Below are 17,106 nucleotides of genomic sequence, written 5' to 3' on the forward strand. Positions count from 1 at the left end.
TTCTGGTCACGCTCCACTATCTAACAGTACACTTCAAGTTACCCTCGTTTACCCTTCATCATTACACAAAGGAATAACCTCAACCAATTTCTAAAGACTGTTGACATCCAGTGGAAGCGATAGGAACTGCAAGAAGGTCCCTTAGAAATCTGGATTCCCAATGAAAAATCATTGAAAAGAGAGTGACTTAAAAAAAAAATCTGAATGGTTTGTCCTAGGGGTTTTGCCTGCTAAATAAGTTCTGTTATACTCACAGACATGATTCAAACAGTTTTAGAAACTTCAGAGTGTTTCCTATCCAAATCTACTAATATGATATGCATATCTTATCTTCTGGGGATGAGTAGCAGGCAGTTGAATATGGGCATGCATTTAATCCGGATGTGAAAATACTGCCCCCTGTCACCAAGAAGTTAATTGAAATGCATTCCAGGTGACTACCTCATGAAGCTGGTTGAGAGGATGCCAAGAGTGTGCAAAGCTGTCATCAAGGCAAAGGATGGCTATTTGAAGAATCGCAAAGATAAAATATATTTAGATTTGTTTAACACTTTTTTGGTTACTACATGACTCCATATATTGACTCCATATAATGTAATTTTCTATAATATAATACAAATTATTATGTCATTGTTATTATTATTAGACAATAGGGTGGCTATTTGAAGAATCGCAAAGATAAAATATATTTAGATTTGTTTAACACTTTTTTGGTTACTACATGACTCCATATACATGACTCCATATAATGTAATTTTATAATATAATATAATACAAATTATTATGTCATTGTTATTATTATTAGACAATAGTTGCCATATTATTTATTTTAATTTATTTTACCTTTAATTAACCAGGTAGGCCAGTTGAGACAAGTTCTCATTTACAACTGCGACCTGGCCAAGAAAAAGCAAAGCAGTGCGACAAAAAACAACAACAAAGTTACACATGGGATAAACAAAAGTATAGTCAATAACAATAAAGAAAATCTATATACAGTGTGTGCAAATGGAATAAGGCGTTATTGGCAATAAATAGGCCATAGTAGCGAAGTAATTACAATTTAGCAAATTAACACTGGAGTGATAGATGTGCAGATGATGATGTGCAAGTAGAAATACTGGTGTGCAAAAAAAGTAAATAAAAACAATATGGGGATGAGGTAGGTAGTTGGGTGGGCTATTTACAGATGGGCTGTGTACAGCTGCAGCGATTGGTGAGTTGCTCAGATACCTCCACCAGCCAAACTCCAACCAGTACCACAACCCTCTCCTTCATTGCCTGGTCCCAGTGGTATTCGATTCGCACTCCCGAGGGAGTACGATGGGACGGCGACAGGGTGCCAGGGGTTCTTACTCCAGATGGAGTTATACCTGGCAACCGTTCACCTGGCTCCTTCGCGAGGTCGGAGTGTTAACGCCCTCGTCTCCTGCCTCTCACGCAAAGCCCTGGAGTGGGCTAACGCGATATGGAATGATCCAGACTCGGCGAGGGACCACTACCCAGAGTTCACCCGCCGCTTTCGGGCCATGTTCGACCACCCACCTGAGGGCCGAGCGGTGGGTGAACGGCTGTTCCATCTAAGGCAGGAGAAGAGGAGTGCACAGGACTTCGCCCTAGAGTTCCGGACCTTGGCCGCATCACTATAGGTGCAGTTTGCGTGAGGAGGACACCACACTCTCCTTGGACCAGCTGATCGACATGTCCATTCGGTTGGACAACTTGCTGGCGACCCGCGGACGTCCGGATCCGGTCCTGCCGGTTTCATCCCTCAGCCCCTCCACTCCAACGCCCATGGAGCTAGGAGGTGTTGCAGCGAGGGTGACCGGAGGAGGAGCACTTTCCTGTACCAGCTGTGGTCGTAGAGGGCACACTGCTGACCGGTGCTGGAGGGGACACCCCAGGTGAGTCGGCACCAGGCTCACTCAGAGTCCCCTGTTGGTCACATGTATGTGTAATTTATTTTCCTGAATTTTCCCCTCATTCCCGGCATAAGGCGCTAGTAGATTCAGGCGCAGCAGGGAATTTTATTGACCGCGGTTTTGTGCATTGTTTAGGGTTCCCCCTTGTTCAGATTGATAAACCCTTCCCAGTGCACGCCTTAGATAGCCGACCATTAGGGTCAGGGCTAGTCAAGGACGCCATGGCTCCACTGGGAATGGTTACGCAGGAGGGTCGTGAAGGAAATAATGAATCTCTTCCTCATTGATTCTCCTGCGTTTCCGGTGGTGCTGGGGATCTCCTGGTTGGCCCGTCTCAACCCCAAGATTTCGTGGCAACAGAGTGCTCTAAAGGGGTGGTTAGAGGAGTGCTCAGGCAGGTGTGTAGTGGTTTCCATGGTGCAACGATGGTGGAAAGTCCAGACCAAATCTCCACCGTGCGCATTCCCTCAGAATATGCCGATTTGGCTATTGCCTTCTGTAAAAAGAAGGCGACCCAATTACCACCTCATCAACGAGGGGATTGTGCGATAAATCTCCTGGTAGACGCTGCACTTCCCAGGAGTCACGTGTATCCCCCGTCGCAAGCAGAGACGGTGGCTATGGAGACATATGTCTCTGAATCTCTGGGGCAGGGGTACATTCGGCCCTCCATCACCTAACTCCTCAAGTCTTTTTTGTGAAGAAGAAGGAGCGAGGTCTGCGTCCGTGCATTGACTATAGAGGTCTAAATTCCATCACGGTGGGGTACAGTTACCCGCTACCTCTCATTGCCACAGCAATTGAGTCATTTCACGGGGCACGCTTTTTCACAAAACTGGATCTCAGGAGCACGTATAACTTGGTGCGTATCCGGGAGGGAGATGAGTGGAGGACAGCGTTTAGTACCACATCCGGCCATTATGAGTACCTCATCATGCTGTATGGGTTGAAGAATGCTCCAGCAGTCTTCCAATCTTTTGTAGACTAGATTCTCAGGGACCTGCACGGGCAGGGTGTGGTGGTTTATATCGATGATATGCTGGTCAATTCCGCTACCGAGCTTGTGTCTCTGGTGCGCAAGGTACTTAGGCGACTGTTGGAGCATGACCTGTACGTTAAGGCTGAGAAATGCTTGTTCTTCAAACATGCCGTCTCCTTCCTTGGGTATCGCATTTCCACATCAGGGTTGGTGATGGAGTGTGACCGCATTGCAGCCATGCGTAATTGGCCGACTACGGTAAAGGAGGTGCAGCGGTTTTTAGGGTTTGCCAACTACTACAGGAGGGATATCCGGGGTTTTGGGCAGGTGGCTGCTCCCATTACGTCACTGCTGAAGAGGGGGCCGGTGCGTCTGGGGTGGTCGGCTGAGGCGGACAGAGCTTTTGGTCGCCTGAAGGCTCTGTTTACCTCGGCTCCCGTGCTGGTGCATTCTGATCCCTCTTCGGCATTCATAATGACGGTCTGCCTTTGTAACAGGGCAACACCACGATCCTGGTCGTTGTGGATCGGTTTTCTAAGTCCTGTTTGCCCTGTCTCCCTATTGCCCTACAGACTGCAGAGGCCCTGTTTACTCACGTCTTCCGGCACTACGGGGTGCCTGAGGACAACGGGGTCCCCAGTTCACGTCCAGGGTGTGGAAGGCGTTCATGGAATGTTTGGGGGTCTCGGTCAGCCTTACCTCGGGTTTTCACTCCGAGAGTAATGGGCAGGTGGAGAGAGTGAACCAGGATGTGGGTAGGTTTCTGCGGTCGTATTGCCAGGACCGGCCAGGGGAGTGGGCGAAGTATATCCCATGGGCAGAGATGGCCCAAACCTGTTGCCCTTCCAGTGTGTGTTGGGTTATCAGCCGGTCCTGGTACCATGGCATCAGAGCCAGACCGAGGCTCCTGTGGTGGACGATTGGGTGAGACGCTCGAGGGAGACCACTGGAGGCCGCCCATGGGTACCTTAAACGGGCCGAAGGGCGGCAGAAGGCAAGTGCTGACCGCCACCGCAGCAAGGCCCCGGTGTTCGGAACCGGGGGACCGGTATGGCTATCGATCCGAAACCTGCCCCTCCACCTGCCCTACCGGAAGCTAGGTCCGCAGTTTGTGGTGCCGTTTAAAGTCCTGAGGAGAGTAAACGAGGTGTGTTATAGGTTACAGCTTCCCCCTTATTACCGTATTAACCCCTCGTTTCATGTGTCTCTCCTCAGGCCGGTGGTGGCCGGTCCGCTTCAAGAAGCTGAGGTGCGGGAGGCCCCCCTGAGGGAGTTTCACCGCCTCCATCCAGATCGCCCTGCGCCTCGTCCTCCCCGTGTCGTCCTCGAGGCCGGCCCTGCGGGAGCCGCGAGTCGGGTGGTACTGTCACGGCTTCCACCAAAGGTAGTTCCTCTCCCCGATCGGGCGGTGCCGGCCTACTAGCCATCACCGATCCTTTTCTGCTTGCTTTTTCTTTGGTTCTTTCACACCTGGTTTCATTTGCCTTAATTTCTGTGTGTATATATTTACCCTGTTGCCTGCCTAGGTTTGTGAGGGATTGTTTTATTTTGTGATGTAGCTCGGTGAGGTTGTGCCTAATTTTTTTGTTTTCACCCATTCATACGAGTGTGTTATTTAGGAGCTTTGTTTGTTCCTCCTTGCGTGAGTAACGAGTGTCTCTGTTGTCGAGGGCGTTTGACTTTTGGATTGTGTTTGGTGGACTTGCCTATTAAAAGTACGCATCTCAGACATCTCTGCTCTCCTGCGCCTGACTCCTTCACCTACCTCCTAACGCAACATTGTCACAAATGTGCACCTCGATTAGGCTGATAGAGATCCTCATTATTTCTATATAGCCTACACTTTCTCGTTCTGAAGTTCTAAGGTGAGTGGGATGGGTGTGGTTTCGTGACAATGATCACGAGAGCAGTTCCACCTCTGACACTGCCAAAACATCAGCTATGCGGTGTCGTCTATCGCCGGTTAAGCCTTGATCTTATTGAATCTAGGCCTAAGAATTAAAAAAATTGAAATTAAGAGGCTGCAACTCAAGATGCAAAATATCAAATAAATAATCACTCACACGCACGCACACACACATTGTGTATTATTGACATACTGTACACTGAGTATCCAAAACATTAAAAACACCTGCTCTTTCCATGACATAGACTCACCAGGTGAAAGCTATGATCCCTTGTTGATGTCACTATGTTAAATCCACATTAATCAGTGTAGATGAAGGGGAGGTGACAGGTTAAATGGGCCAGCATGCCTGTGGAATGCTTTCAACACCTTGTAGAGTCCATGACCCGACGAATTGAGGATGTTCTGAGGGCAAAAAGGGGGGGAGGGGTGCAAATCAATATTTGGAAGCTTTTCCTAATGTTTGGTATACTCAGTGTAGTGTGTCACATATTGGCACTCTGCCCTTGTAATCCAATCATGCTAGAGAAAAAGCAATGGAACTGCCATGACACAATTGGATGTTTGTTTTTCCATCTTGGTCAGAAGTATCATTTACCAGAGGCTGTTAGAAAACACATGAGACTATTGTGCTGGAATGAGGGCCTGATCAGAATTCTACCCTCACTGAGAGAGGATAGACGATGGACAGAGAAAAAAGAGTGGTGAAGCACAATGAGCCTAATTAGACTGTATTGTGATAGCAATACATATCAAAATCCCAAATGGGCCATATAGAAATCCATACCAGACCCACAGTACAGTAGCTCAAGGGTGAGCAGCGTTTGCTGTCAAAGGTCAGTCTCTCAATGATCTACAAAACATGTGAGGAAATATTACAGAGAAGATTCTTCCCTCTCTCTCAGCTGTTTTTTAAAAACTTTAAGCGACCACTCAGTCTCACAAACGTGTTCATTCAACCACTCAGTATCAATGGTGGGATTTCCTGTCCCTCTTATCAGATATATGCTCGAACAATGGACTCAGCCCACGCAGTGACACGCACAAAGCCCCTCCGTCTGTCCGTACACCGGCCTGGCCTGCTGGACAAACCACTGTCCTCGCGGTGTTCCCCTAAAGCCAGATGTCCCCTGCTGGAACCAAGCCAAAGACCCTGACCATTCTGGAGCAGGAAACGTGATTTTAAAAACAGATACAGTCCATGGCTATACACTAGAATGACTGTACACTAGCATGGGAAGGAGCTCGTCAGTGAGGTGCCCCGAGGCGTCACCTGCTCATAGGCTCGACACAGATGGCTGACAATATGTCCCTCAGATCTATGAGGGACAATTCAAGATGTGACATGTTAAATAAAATGACTCCACCACAATATCAAACTGGATCAAAAAAGAAGACAGCAATGCCACCCGAAACAACTAACCTGCACACATATAAAGTAATGGCATGAAAATAGAAAAATACAAATCTAATACAAATCACAATTAACAAAACAATTTTATGCGTTTATTTGATTTATATTACAGTAACAAGAGACAGCAACCCATTGCAAATGTGCACAACAAACATTGCCTCTAGTAAAATAAATATACAACTAAATGCACAAAATAAACGTTGTATAGGGAAATATACAAATGTTCTAACATTTCTAAAACAACCGTCATATTGTATCAGCCGTCATATTGTATCAGCCGTCATATTGTATCAGCCGTCATATTGTATCAGCCGTCATATTGTATCAGCCGTCATATTGTATCAGCCGTCATATTGTATCAGCCGTCATATTGTATCAGCCGTCATATTGTATCAACCATCATATTGTATCAGCCGTCATATTGTATCAGCCGTCATATTGTATCAGCCGTCATATTGTATCAGCCGTCATAGAGTAAAATTGTTAGGGATAATCAGACAATATTTTGATTGTGCTTTTTAACAGCGTGATGAATGGCCCAGATATAACCATGTAACCTCAGTGTTATTACTGTGTAATTACCTATTTTTATGTTTCCTATTCTACGTGGCATAAGGGAAAGAGCAGAGTAGTGATGTAAGTTATTGCCCCACAGTTCCACTTGTCCTTTCTTGTAATTAGCCAAATTAGACAATATTTGCCATTTCCATGAAAGTACAAGGCATTCCTGTTTTCGGGTTGAAAACCAACTTGGATTTGTAAGGCAAAGCTGTCCATAAGCGTTTAAAAAGAAATAAATGTGTTGGCTTGCTTGTTGAAGACAGAATGCAATGGTTAGTGCCAAGCCAAGGGGAAAATGACACTACACAAGGAATAATACATTCTACAGCAAAGCCCAAACAAAGACTATGTACAGTACAGGAACAGTACGTTCACAGTAGTTACCACATCGACAGAAAAACAAGCAGCTTATCTCCAAAGAAGAAGATGTACAGTAAATATTATGTGGCTGTGCGTATCTGTGTATCTATTTCTGGTGAGACATGTTTCACATTACAGCATATCAGAGTTGTGCATTAAATGTACCATATCAATAGAAAATAAAAATAAAACATGAAGACAGCATCCACATTACTTACATTGTATTCACACACATATTTACAAATATCCAGCTTTGGGAAGGACCGGGTTGAACAGTTTGTTGGGTAAATGTCATACATTTAATTCAGTGGCACCTACAAATAGCACACATGCAGACACACACATACACACACACAGACACACACACACACACACACACACACACACACACACACACACACACACACACACACACACACACACACACCCTTTCAGTCATTCAGACAGCATTTTCCAGGTGCTCTTCACAACAATATCTCAGTGTGGGAAGAGGGAAGTCCAAGTGATGGGAGTCTGGAGTGATACAGAGCCCTGGTTGAGTGATGTTGAAAGTAGCACTTCCGTCAGAGGAAGCAGCTGGACACAAAGAGTAGAGGGATGGCTGAGAAATCAGCTACTGACTGCTGGGACGGGAGCACTGACGCTACTATCCACAGGACTGTTGGGAGCTATAAGACATGTCACCACCTGGTCGGACTAAACACCTCTAACATCTAACTTTCAAATTGGCTTTTTCTCAGAACAGTTAGCTTAACGGTTGTCGGTCTGTACGGCAAGCTCCACATTGGCATTTGAAACAAGCATCACTGGCTTTACCTCAAAACAGAAAGCCTTCTTTGACAATCTGTATGAGTAGAAAAGATCAAATGGCTAATACCTTGAAGAGTGATCGCCTGTTTCCTTGTACAGTATGCTCATGATAACCATGCACTGTTTCAGCCTCCTCCCGTCTTTGGAGACAGTACTAAGTGATACAGCAGTACCTGTCTGATGACAAATGTAAACAAGGGTCACACATACGCTACAGGACAGAAGAGGTGCTGACACCAGAAGCATATTTACATATTTACAAGGAATCTCCAGCAGGCAACGTCCCAGGCGGAATCTAAGCTGATGCTACCTCTCACATCATACACTTATTACTAGTCATACCCAAGGTCAATATGTACATATATACACAGGGACATCAACTGAAAGCGGAAGTCATAGTACCTTAAAACATCCAATCTAATCAAGTGATAAGACTTAGCCCACTGAATGTCATTTAAACCATTGGCCCTAGAAATGTCTGACAAAATGTCTCTCCATCACATAGTCACCAAAACTGAACACGTGGAATAATACTGACATTAATTCTTAAAGGGTGGAAGGTGGAGCAGACAAAAGGTGAAAGCTTCATCACACGATGTCTACATCTGGAATGATGTTCAAATTGAAGTGCCTCCACCTCAAATAATAATTGTGCTCCAACCATGGACGACGCTCTATGATTTAGTTAAACGTCATTCAAAACGACAACAAAAACATAGTCATTCAGTTTAACATTGACAAGAGAAATGTGACGCAAACATAAACACTGTATGAAACATATTTAGAAACGGTGAAAAAGCAACATTGAGAAAAGTCCACAGAAAATAGCACTGCTCCGGAGCTATAAAACACACTGTCCATTTCTAACAGCACAAACGTGATACACAGTAGCTCAATGGCCTGGAGAGTAAAGACAGTGTGACTATATCCAAGCTTGTGAGAGACAGGACCAGATACTATGGAGATAGTGGGTGACAGGTCTCGTCCATGCACTAAAGGCGCCAGGAGCAGAGGTTTTGAGAGGACCTCGCCCTTCTTCAAGCCTCTGACTGAAGAGGGAAGCTAATAGCGAGACATAGTATATGGTTGGGATAGGTGTGGTGGGGTGTTTGGGCTGCACTAAACAGGCACTTTATGGGGCAGCCATCGTGGGGGCGTGGCCTTACACCCGGTGGACCCTGAGCCTGGTGCCCATCTCCTCCAGGAAGACGTCGTCGCTGGCGCTGGCCAATAGAGGCTGAGTGGAGGCGTTGCTGCTGCCCACCGAGTTGAGACGCAGGACGTTGGCGTTCTGTGTCCCCTGGTCCACACTGGTACCCTGGGGCCCTATTGTAACCGGAAACTTGGAGCTGAAATTCAGATAGATCTACACAGAGAAGAGAAACAGAGCGAAAGAGTGTTGGAGAGGTGTTTTCATTGCAGTTCTACGTACTGCGTAAGCAACATGCAGCATGGTGAGGAAAGGAGATGACAGTGTAGCCCTCTGGTCTGAAGGTGTGAAGGGGAAGGTGTGAAAAGAGAAGACCTGCTCTGTGTTCAGAGCTCACTGGCATGTTTCAGAAGTGAGAGATGAGCCGAGTTCATGAGGAGACTGTTAGTTTGACCTCACACCCCTGTCACTCGCACCAGAGAGGACATGACACAGTGAAAGAGGTGATTATGGCACGAGTGATCGATCAATCATATTAATCTCCTCCTCTAGCCTTCGTGTCACGTTCAATGGGTACTGAGTGTGAGTGTGAGTGTGTGCGTGCATTAATGGAGGGTTGACACATTTCTGTGTGTCAACTGCTATACAGATGGAGGGCTGACTAGTCTGGTGGTATTAACATGTGGCCCTTGGTGGTTGCAGTGGAGGAGCACACAGTCATGTTCTGTATGCTACTAAAACAAGAGGGCAGGTAATATTTTATTGAATTTGTATAGTAGTTCGCTACTATTAAATACAGCAAAATCTCAAGGTGCTTCTACGTCTGGTTACCTTTTGGTACTTAAAAAAAAAAATCTCAGAATATAGAAATGACTGCTGGTGAATAACTTAAATCCATAGTCTGTCAACATGTGTACACAAGCAGGTTAGATGAGAGTGACCTACGTGTTTGGTGGTGTCTGACAGCTGTTTTTCGATCCTCTCCACCACCTTGCTGAAGGAGGGTCTCTTAAAGGGGTCCGCTTCCCAGCACGACCTCATTATCTCATACCTGAAACCACAGCACACACATGTTCAGGGGCGGCAGGTAGCCTAGTGGTTAGAGCGTTGGGCCGGTAACCGAAAGGTTGCTAGATCGAATCCCCGATCTGACAAGGTAAAAACCTGTCGTTCTACTCCTGAACAAGGAACCCACTGTTCCTAGGCTGTCATTGAAAATAAGAATTTGTTCTTAAATGACTTGCCTAGTTAAATAAAATAATACAAATATTTGCACACACTTGTTCTTTCTCGAAGTGTAAATGTTTTTAGTTGTAATATGAACTTTTATGGTGAAGAAAAATTCATAAAATCTGCCATCTGCTCAAATCCCACATATTCACACCCATGCATAGTACACCCACGCATACACTTCTCCTACTCCCTGATTCTTTCTCAAGATACTTAGACACGCACACCACACAAACACACACACTCACATTTCACTCGGTGCAAACTCTGGTGCATCCATTCTGTATCCTTCCTTAATCATTTTGTAGAACTTTGAGTCCACAGGTATCCCAGGATATGGACTGCTTCCTATAGGCCAAATAGGAAATAAGATAATAAAAATCAATGAAGACACACACACACACACACACACACACACACACACACACACACACACACACACACACACACACACACACACACACACACACACACACACACACACACACACACACACACACACACAGAGAATAATGTGTATGTAAGTACCGAGTGAGAAGATTTCACAGAGCAAGATGCCATAGGACCACACGTCACTCTCAAATGTGTACACACACTCAAAGATGCTCTCCGGAGACATCCACTTGACTGGGAGACGAGCCTGCGTGGAACACAAACCATCACAACCAGTCAAATATGTCAGACGCACTCCATCTATTCAGCAAATTCATCAAAGCAAATCTATTGAAGTCGTCCATCATCTCCATCACTTCAGCTGTGGAGGCTTGAGAACCGGTGAGGGGAAATGGTTCATGCAGATTCTGCTGTTCTGGAATTTCAAACCAATGTTCAGCATTGCTTGTTTTTGTGTTAGTATGAGAGGAGATGTATTTCCTAGGTTAAAACTCCCATAAGGTGCTGAATGTTTGAGACATTTGTATCTGGTGACCCCATACCAGTGACATTTCAAGTAATTCATAAACACACAGCTGTCTCAGAGTGCGCATTAAAATGTCACATTCACCAAATATACAGATTGGGACCAACATTGACATCCTTGATAAGATGAGCAAGAATGCCTGTATAAAATACAGTCAAATACTGAGCTAAATTGTATGCACCAATGAATTTGTGGCCAATTAACAATTTCTTTGTGGATTGTGCTGTATGCTTGGGGTTATTGTCTTCCTGGAAGATCCACTTGCAGCCAAGTTTCAGCCTCCTGGCAGAGGTAACGCGGCTTTGGCTAAAATGTTCATGATGCCATTGACCTTAAGCTAAGCCTTTTTTTTTAAAGGCTCAGTGATGTTAGGCTCAGTGAAGGTGAGGTATTGAAAGGGTGTCAATCATTTATACTCTTACCTTTTGGGAAATACAAATATATATTTTCCACATTTTTTGGCATACAATATAGCTCAGTATTTGAATGATTTATTTTATACAGTAATTCTCGTTACCCCACACATACAGATAATTGTAAGGTCCCTCAGTCGAGCAGTGAATTTGAAACACAGATTCAACCATAAAGACCAGAGAGGTTTTCCCAATGCCTCGCAAAGAAGTGCACTTATTGGTAGATATTCAATATCCCTTTGAGCATGGGATATTATTACACTTTGGATGGTATATCAATACACCCAGTCACTATAAAGATGCAGGTGTCCGCATCCTTCCTAACTCAGTTGCCGGAGAGGACGGGAGTTTTCAGGATAAAAAAGAAATGGAATGGCTAGTTGAGAGCTCCATGAACACGGTTATGCTAACATTTTTAGAAGCATTAGACCAGAACCTTGATACTGTTTGACGTCTAAATCTGAACATTAGTCATGAAGATTAGGCTATTTCCCGGCAAAATTCTAAAGGAAAACCTGGTTCAGTCTGCTTTCCACCAGAAACAGATGAATACACCTTTCAACAGGACAATAACCTAAGACACAAGGCCAAATCTACACTGTAGCTGCTTACCAAGAAGACAGCGAATGTTCCAGAGTGGCAGATTTACAGTTATGAAGTCATAACTGTAAATCTTCCAGTCAGGAACATTCACTGTCCGCCAACTGAGTTAGGAAGGATGCGGACACCTGTATCTTTATAGTGACTGGGTGTATTGATATACCATCCAAAGTGTAATAATATCCCATGCTCAAAGGGATATTGAATATCTGTTTGTTTTACCCATCTACCAATAGGTGCACTTCTTGAAAATCAATGGCAAGACTTGAAAATGGTTGTCTAGCAATGATTAACCACCAATATGACAGAACATGAAGAATGTAGAAGATAATAATGGGCAAATATTGTACGATCCAGGTGCGCAAAGCTCTTAGAGACATACCCAGAAAGACTATGGTAATTCTAACATGTATTGCAGGGTTTTCCAAACACGGTGCTGGGAACCCCACCCCCTGGGTGCACATTTAGTTTTTTTCCCCCAGCACTACACAGCTGATTCAAATAACCAATCATCATCATCAATCATCATCAAATGTTGATCATTTGAATCAGCTGCGTAGTGCTAGGGGAAAAACCAAAATGTGCACCCAGGGCCCCAGGACCGGATTTGGGAAACCATGATGTATTGACAGGGGTGTGAATACTTATGTAAATTAGATATTTATGTATTTCATTTGCTAACATTTCTAAAAACACGTTTTTACTTTGTCATTATGGGGTATTGTGTAGATGGGTGACATTTGTATTTTTATGTAACACAACAAAATGTGTAATATTTTCTGAAGGCACTGTAGCTGACAAACACACTTTATATCAATACAGTGCCTGTGCTTGACGGCTTTCACTGCAAAATGTCCAAAGCAGTATCTATAACTCATATTGAGATCTACAGCGAGTGATGGGGCAGACTTACATTGCCTTTGACTACATAATTGGAGTCAGTGGTGATGTCACGAGCAAGGCCGAAGTCACAGATCTTTGCCACTCGTCCCTGGGTCAGGAGAATGTTCCTGGCTGCCAGGTCTCTGTGGATGCACTACACACACACACACACACACACACACACACACACACACACACACACACACACACACACACACACACACACACACACACACACACACACACACACACACACACACACACACACACACACACACAGATAATGAAACATAATGCAATAAGACAAGGGTCCATAACATACTGTAGAACACTCAATACTACTAATACATTGTGACAGAGAATTTTCTTTCCCAAAAGTTGTTCCATACACACCCAGATACTAATACGGGGCCTGGCTGTAGTCTGGTGTCCGCTTGCCTTAATGCCTTATACATTTTTCAGTAGCATGCTCAAACATGCATCCTGGACCTGTTGACCAGCCATGGAAATGTGATCCTGGTATTGTTTGGAAAGAAAGAGGATGGAACTAGTGTGTGTGTGTGTGTGTGTGTGTGTGTGTGTGTGTGTGTGTGTGTGTGTGTGTGTGTGTGTGTGTGTGTGTGTGTGTGTGTGTGTGTGTGTGTGTGTGTGTGTGTGTGTGTGTGTGTGTGTGTCTAAATGTAATCTCATACAATGAACCAATAATACCAGTGGAAAGGGTGCTTTCCAGAGAATGGTTGGACATTAACATGGTCCACCATCATGGATTTAACTAGCTGGACTGAATTGCAGAGTACAATATAGACCTGTTGTTCTAGATAGCTGGTGGTGAGGGGTTTCAGGAGCTTATTAGGACAGGAGATCTTCGGTGAGGACATGAAGGGCTTACATTTTTGGAAGCCAGGAAGTCCATGCCTTTGGCCACTTGATAGGAGAAGCTGAGCAGATCCTCTGTGTCCAGAGAGAGACCGTCCTCATGGAGCATCTCACTCACAACATCTGGCTCACTACTGGAACCACCTGAGAGAAAGAGAGAGGATGGAGCAAAAAGAATTAGAGAGGTGTATAGAGAGAACAGCATTGTGTAGAAAGGTAGCTTCATTGTTTATAGAGGGAGATACATTGCAGGTTGTATAAATTCACTCTGAAATGATACATGTGACAATTATCAATGAATATCAGAGTGGATGTCTTGCCTGCTTTGCGCATCGAGCGCCTCTTCTCTGAGGAGAAGCCATTTGGCAGGACGCCAGTGACAGAAGGCCTCATATCCACGTAGCCATTCCTGCTGTCTCTGTGAGGAGGAAAGGAGCAGTCTGATCTCAGTTCAGCTGCCATGCCAATACTACATATTACTCCTACACACTGGGTAGGAAATCCTCCCTTACATAAATTGTGACTCTCCAGATACATTTACTCTAAGTATGTTTTCTGAATAACAACAAAGAGTGCTTCATGCTTCGTTCAATTGGGGAATTTTCAACAACGGCAGTGGTACTTTACTTCCGTGAGCAGGTGAGATGACATAAAGCAACAGCACATGCATACCGTACATACTGTGCTGTGATAATGATACACCACTCAACTACCACCCTCTCCTTGTCATTGTAAAAGGTCCACACTGACCCAGCTGTAGCTGTTCCCCTCTGCAGCATGACATTCCTGTAGTAGCAGTCGTCCCCTAGCTTGGAGCAAAAGAACGTCTCTCTCTTCCTTCTCAGAAAGTTCAGGAGGTCACCAAAGCAGCAGTACTCTGTGATCACCAGGGTTGGGCCTGAAGACAAGGAGCACAATTGCCATGTCGTCACGTGACAGTAGAAATAGAACACAAAAGAAGCAACACACAGAAGACAAACCAAGATAAACAAAATACTCTTGACGTATAGACACATCAATACAATCACAGTAAGTTTCAGGATCACCACCCCTACATCATAAAGCATGATCCAATGCTCAACAAGCCATAAAATCATTGGTGATAAAAAGAGGGAGTGTTCAGGTTATTACTGACAAACCAGTTACCCACACCATTCAGATTGATGATACCATAGACTTCTAGTCTTGGATAAACTCTTCTTCTTCTATGGTTGGTACAGTCCTCCAAACCTTCTGCCCCTTACCTCCAACAGTACAGGCTCCAAGAAGGTTGACGATGTTCATGTGGTTTCCGAGGTAACTGAGAACTTTCAGCTCTGACATCAGCGCCTCCTTCTCAGTGGCATGGGCACTGGCTGTGGAAAAACCATCGGAACGCGATCATTTTAAAGTGCTTCAAAGTCATCATCAAAGAAAACATCAAAGGAAATCTGCTTGTGCTAGTTTCACCTCGTGCTAGCACAAACACCTCTGGCCGCTGTCGGTGTCACAAGCATACATACATCAATGCAAACACGCGCACACACACATACTCAATAGCTACTGAAATATATGTTGTCCAATATCTGTTGAGGGTGTTCACCAATCATCATTCGGGCCAGGGGTCTTCTGACTGTGACTTGACCAGGTCTGATTAGTCAGACACCATAAAATAAACCGATTTGTCACCAACATGTGTCTCTTTTTATTGCCATTAAACTTGTCTGAGGCTGCGCGACCAAAGGTAACCCACCCGGTACCGCCACCCTGGAAGCCTCTTCCCCAGAGCTAAAGAACCGAATCACGCTGTGCGCATGTGTTCACTTTACTCACCCTCTTCTGAACCCTTGTCATCAAGCCATTTGATCGACATGATGATGTAGCCTATGTCTCTATTTCTGAACAGCTGATATAAAAACTAGCTGCGGTTTGATCGAACACTCCACAAATATATATACACTGAGTGAACTGAGTGAACAAAACAACAACCTGGCGACCTACTCTTTCAATAACATAGACTGACCAGGGGAAAGCTTTGATCCCTTATCGATGTCACTTGTTAAATCCACTTCAATCAGCGTAGATGAAGGGGAGGAGAATGGTTAAAGTAGGATTTTTTTTCATTTACATTTTACCCCATTTTTCAAGGTATCCAATTGGTAGTGACAGTCTTGTCTCATCGCTGCAATTCCTGTACGGACTCGGGAGAGGCGAAGGTCAAGAGCCATGCGTCCTCCGAAACACAACCCAACCAAGTCACACTGCCAGCCGCACCAATGTGTCGAAAGAAACACTGTACACCTGGCGACCGTGTCAGTGTGCACTGTGCCCGGCCTGCCACAGGAGTCGCTAGTACGCGATGGGACAGGGTCATCCCTGCTGGCCAAACCCTCCCCTAACCCGGGCGACACTGGGCCAATTGTGCGTCGCCCCATGGGGTGTTCCGGTCACGGACGGCTGAGACAGAGCCTGGACTCGAACCCAGAATCTCCAGTGGCACAGCTAGCACTGCGATGCAGTGCCTTAGATCACTGCGCCACTCGGGAGGCCAAAGAAGGGTTTTTAAGCCTTAAGACAACTCTACTCAATATTAGGAAGGTGTCCTTAATGTTTTGTACACTCAGTGTATTTTGTAGGCTAATTTAGGATGTAGGTTACAACTTTCTCTGTGTTGTTGTTACTAAGGACATTTCAGGAGCACAAGCAGGACGCAGTCTACACATTGCATTGGGGCAAAAACAATCAGCGTTTTAACCACAACTAACATAGAACCGTGAAAAGCTGACTGCCTCTGCCTCCTGTTTAACCAATCAAGGTTTGCAGACTGTCTGTCTGTGTCCTGCGTGTCTTTGTTATGTTGCTGCAGCGGAGGGGGAGAGAATACCGCTCATACGCAGAAGCTTGTTTAACTATTCGGAAGAAGATTCCAGAGGATTCGTCAACGCAGCTCCTCTGAAATGTTGTATTATCACTTGTGTCATCACTTCGGTCTTACGTTTGAGCATTTTGACCGCCACTGTCATCACTGTATCAGCTTTGGACATTCCATAAGCAGTAGCCTCCACCACCTTCCCGAAGGCTCCGGAGCCCAGAGTTTTCCCTGCA

The 17,106-nt window shown here is 45.0% G+C and overlaps 1 protein-coding gene across 3 annotated transcripts in view; it reads right to left on the reverse strand.

Moving 5' to 3' along the window:
• Nucleotides 1-6,291: 6,291 nt before the first annotated feature.
• Nucleotides 6,292-17,106, reverse strand: part of kita (KIT proto-oncogene, receptor tyrosine kinase a) — a 37,163-nt gene continuing 26,348 nt past the window's right edge. For all 3 annotated transcript variants that reach the window (XM_052480304.1, XM_052480303.1, XM_052480305.1), the window contains 10 exons: nt 16,997-17,101; nt 15,267-15,377; nt 14,773-14,920; nt 14,343-14,440; nt 14,036-14,166; nt 13,178-13,300; nt 10,861-10,972; nt 10,581-10,680; nt 10,048-10,153; nt 6,292-9,318 (listed from right to left, as the gene is read on the reverse strand). In XM_052480304.1, coding sequence (XP_052336264.1) covers nt 9,115-9,318; nt 10,048-10,153; nt 10,581-10,680; nt 10,861-10,972; nt 13,178-13,300; nt 14,036-14,166; nt 14,343-14,440; nt 14,773-14,920; nt 15,267-15,377; nt 16,997-17,101 — 1,238 coding nt within the window. In that variant the 3' untranslated portion in view covers nt 6,292-9,114. The remainder of the gene's footprint in view (nt 9,319-10,047; nt 10,154-10,580; nt 10,681-10,860; nt 10,973-13,177; nt 13,301-14,035; nt 14,167-14,342; nt 14,441-14,772; nt 14,921-15,266; nt 15,378-16,996; nt 17,102-17,106) is intronic.

This window comes from Oncorhynchus keta, chromosome 26, assembly GCF_023373465.1.
Source record: "Oncorhynchus keta strain PuntledgeMale-10-30-2019 chromosome 26, Oket_V2, whole genome shotgun sequence".
In the NCBI taxonomy this organism is placed as follows: Eukaryota; Metazoa; Chordata; class Actinopteri; order Salmoniformes; family Salmonidae; genus Oncorhynchus; species Oncorhynchus keta.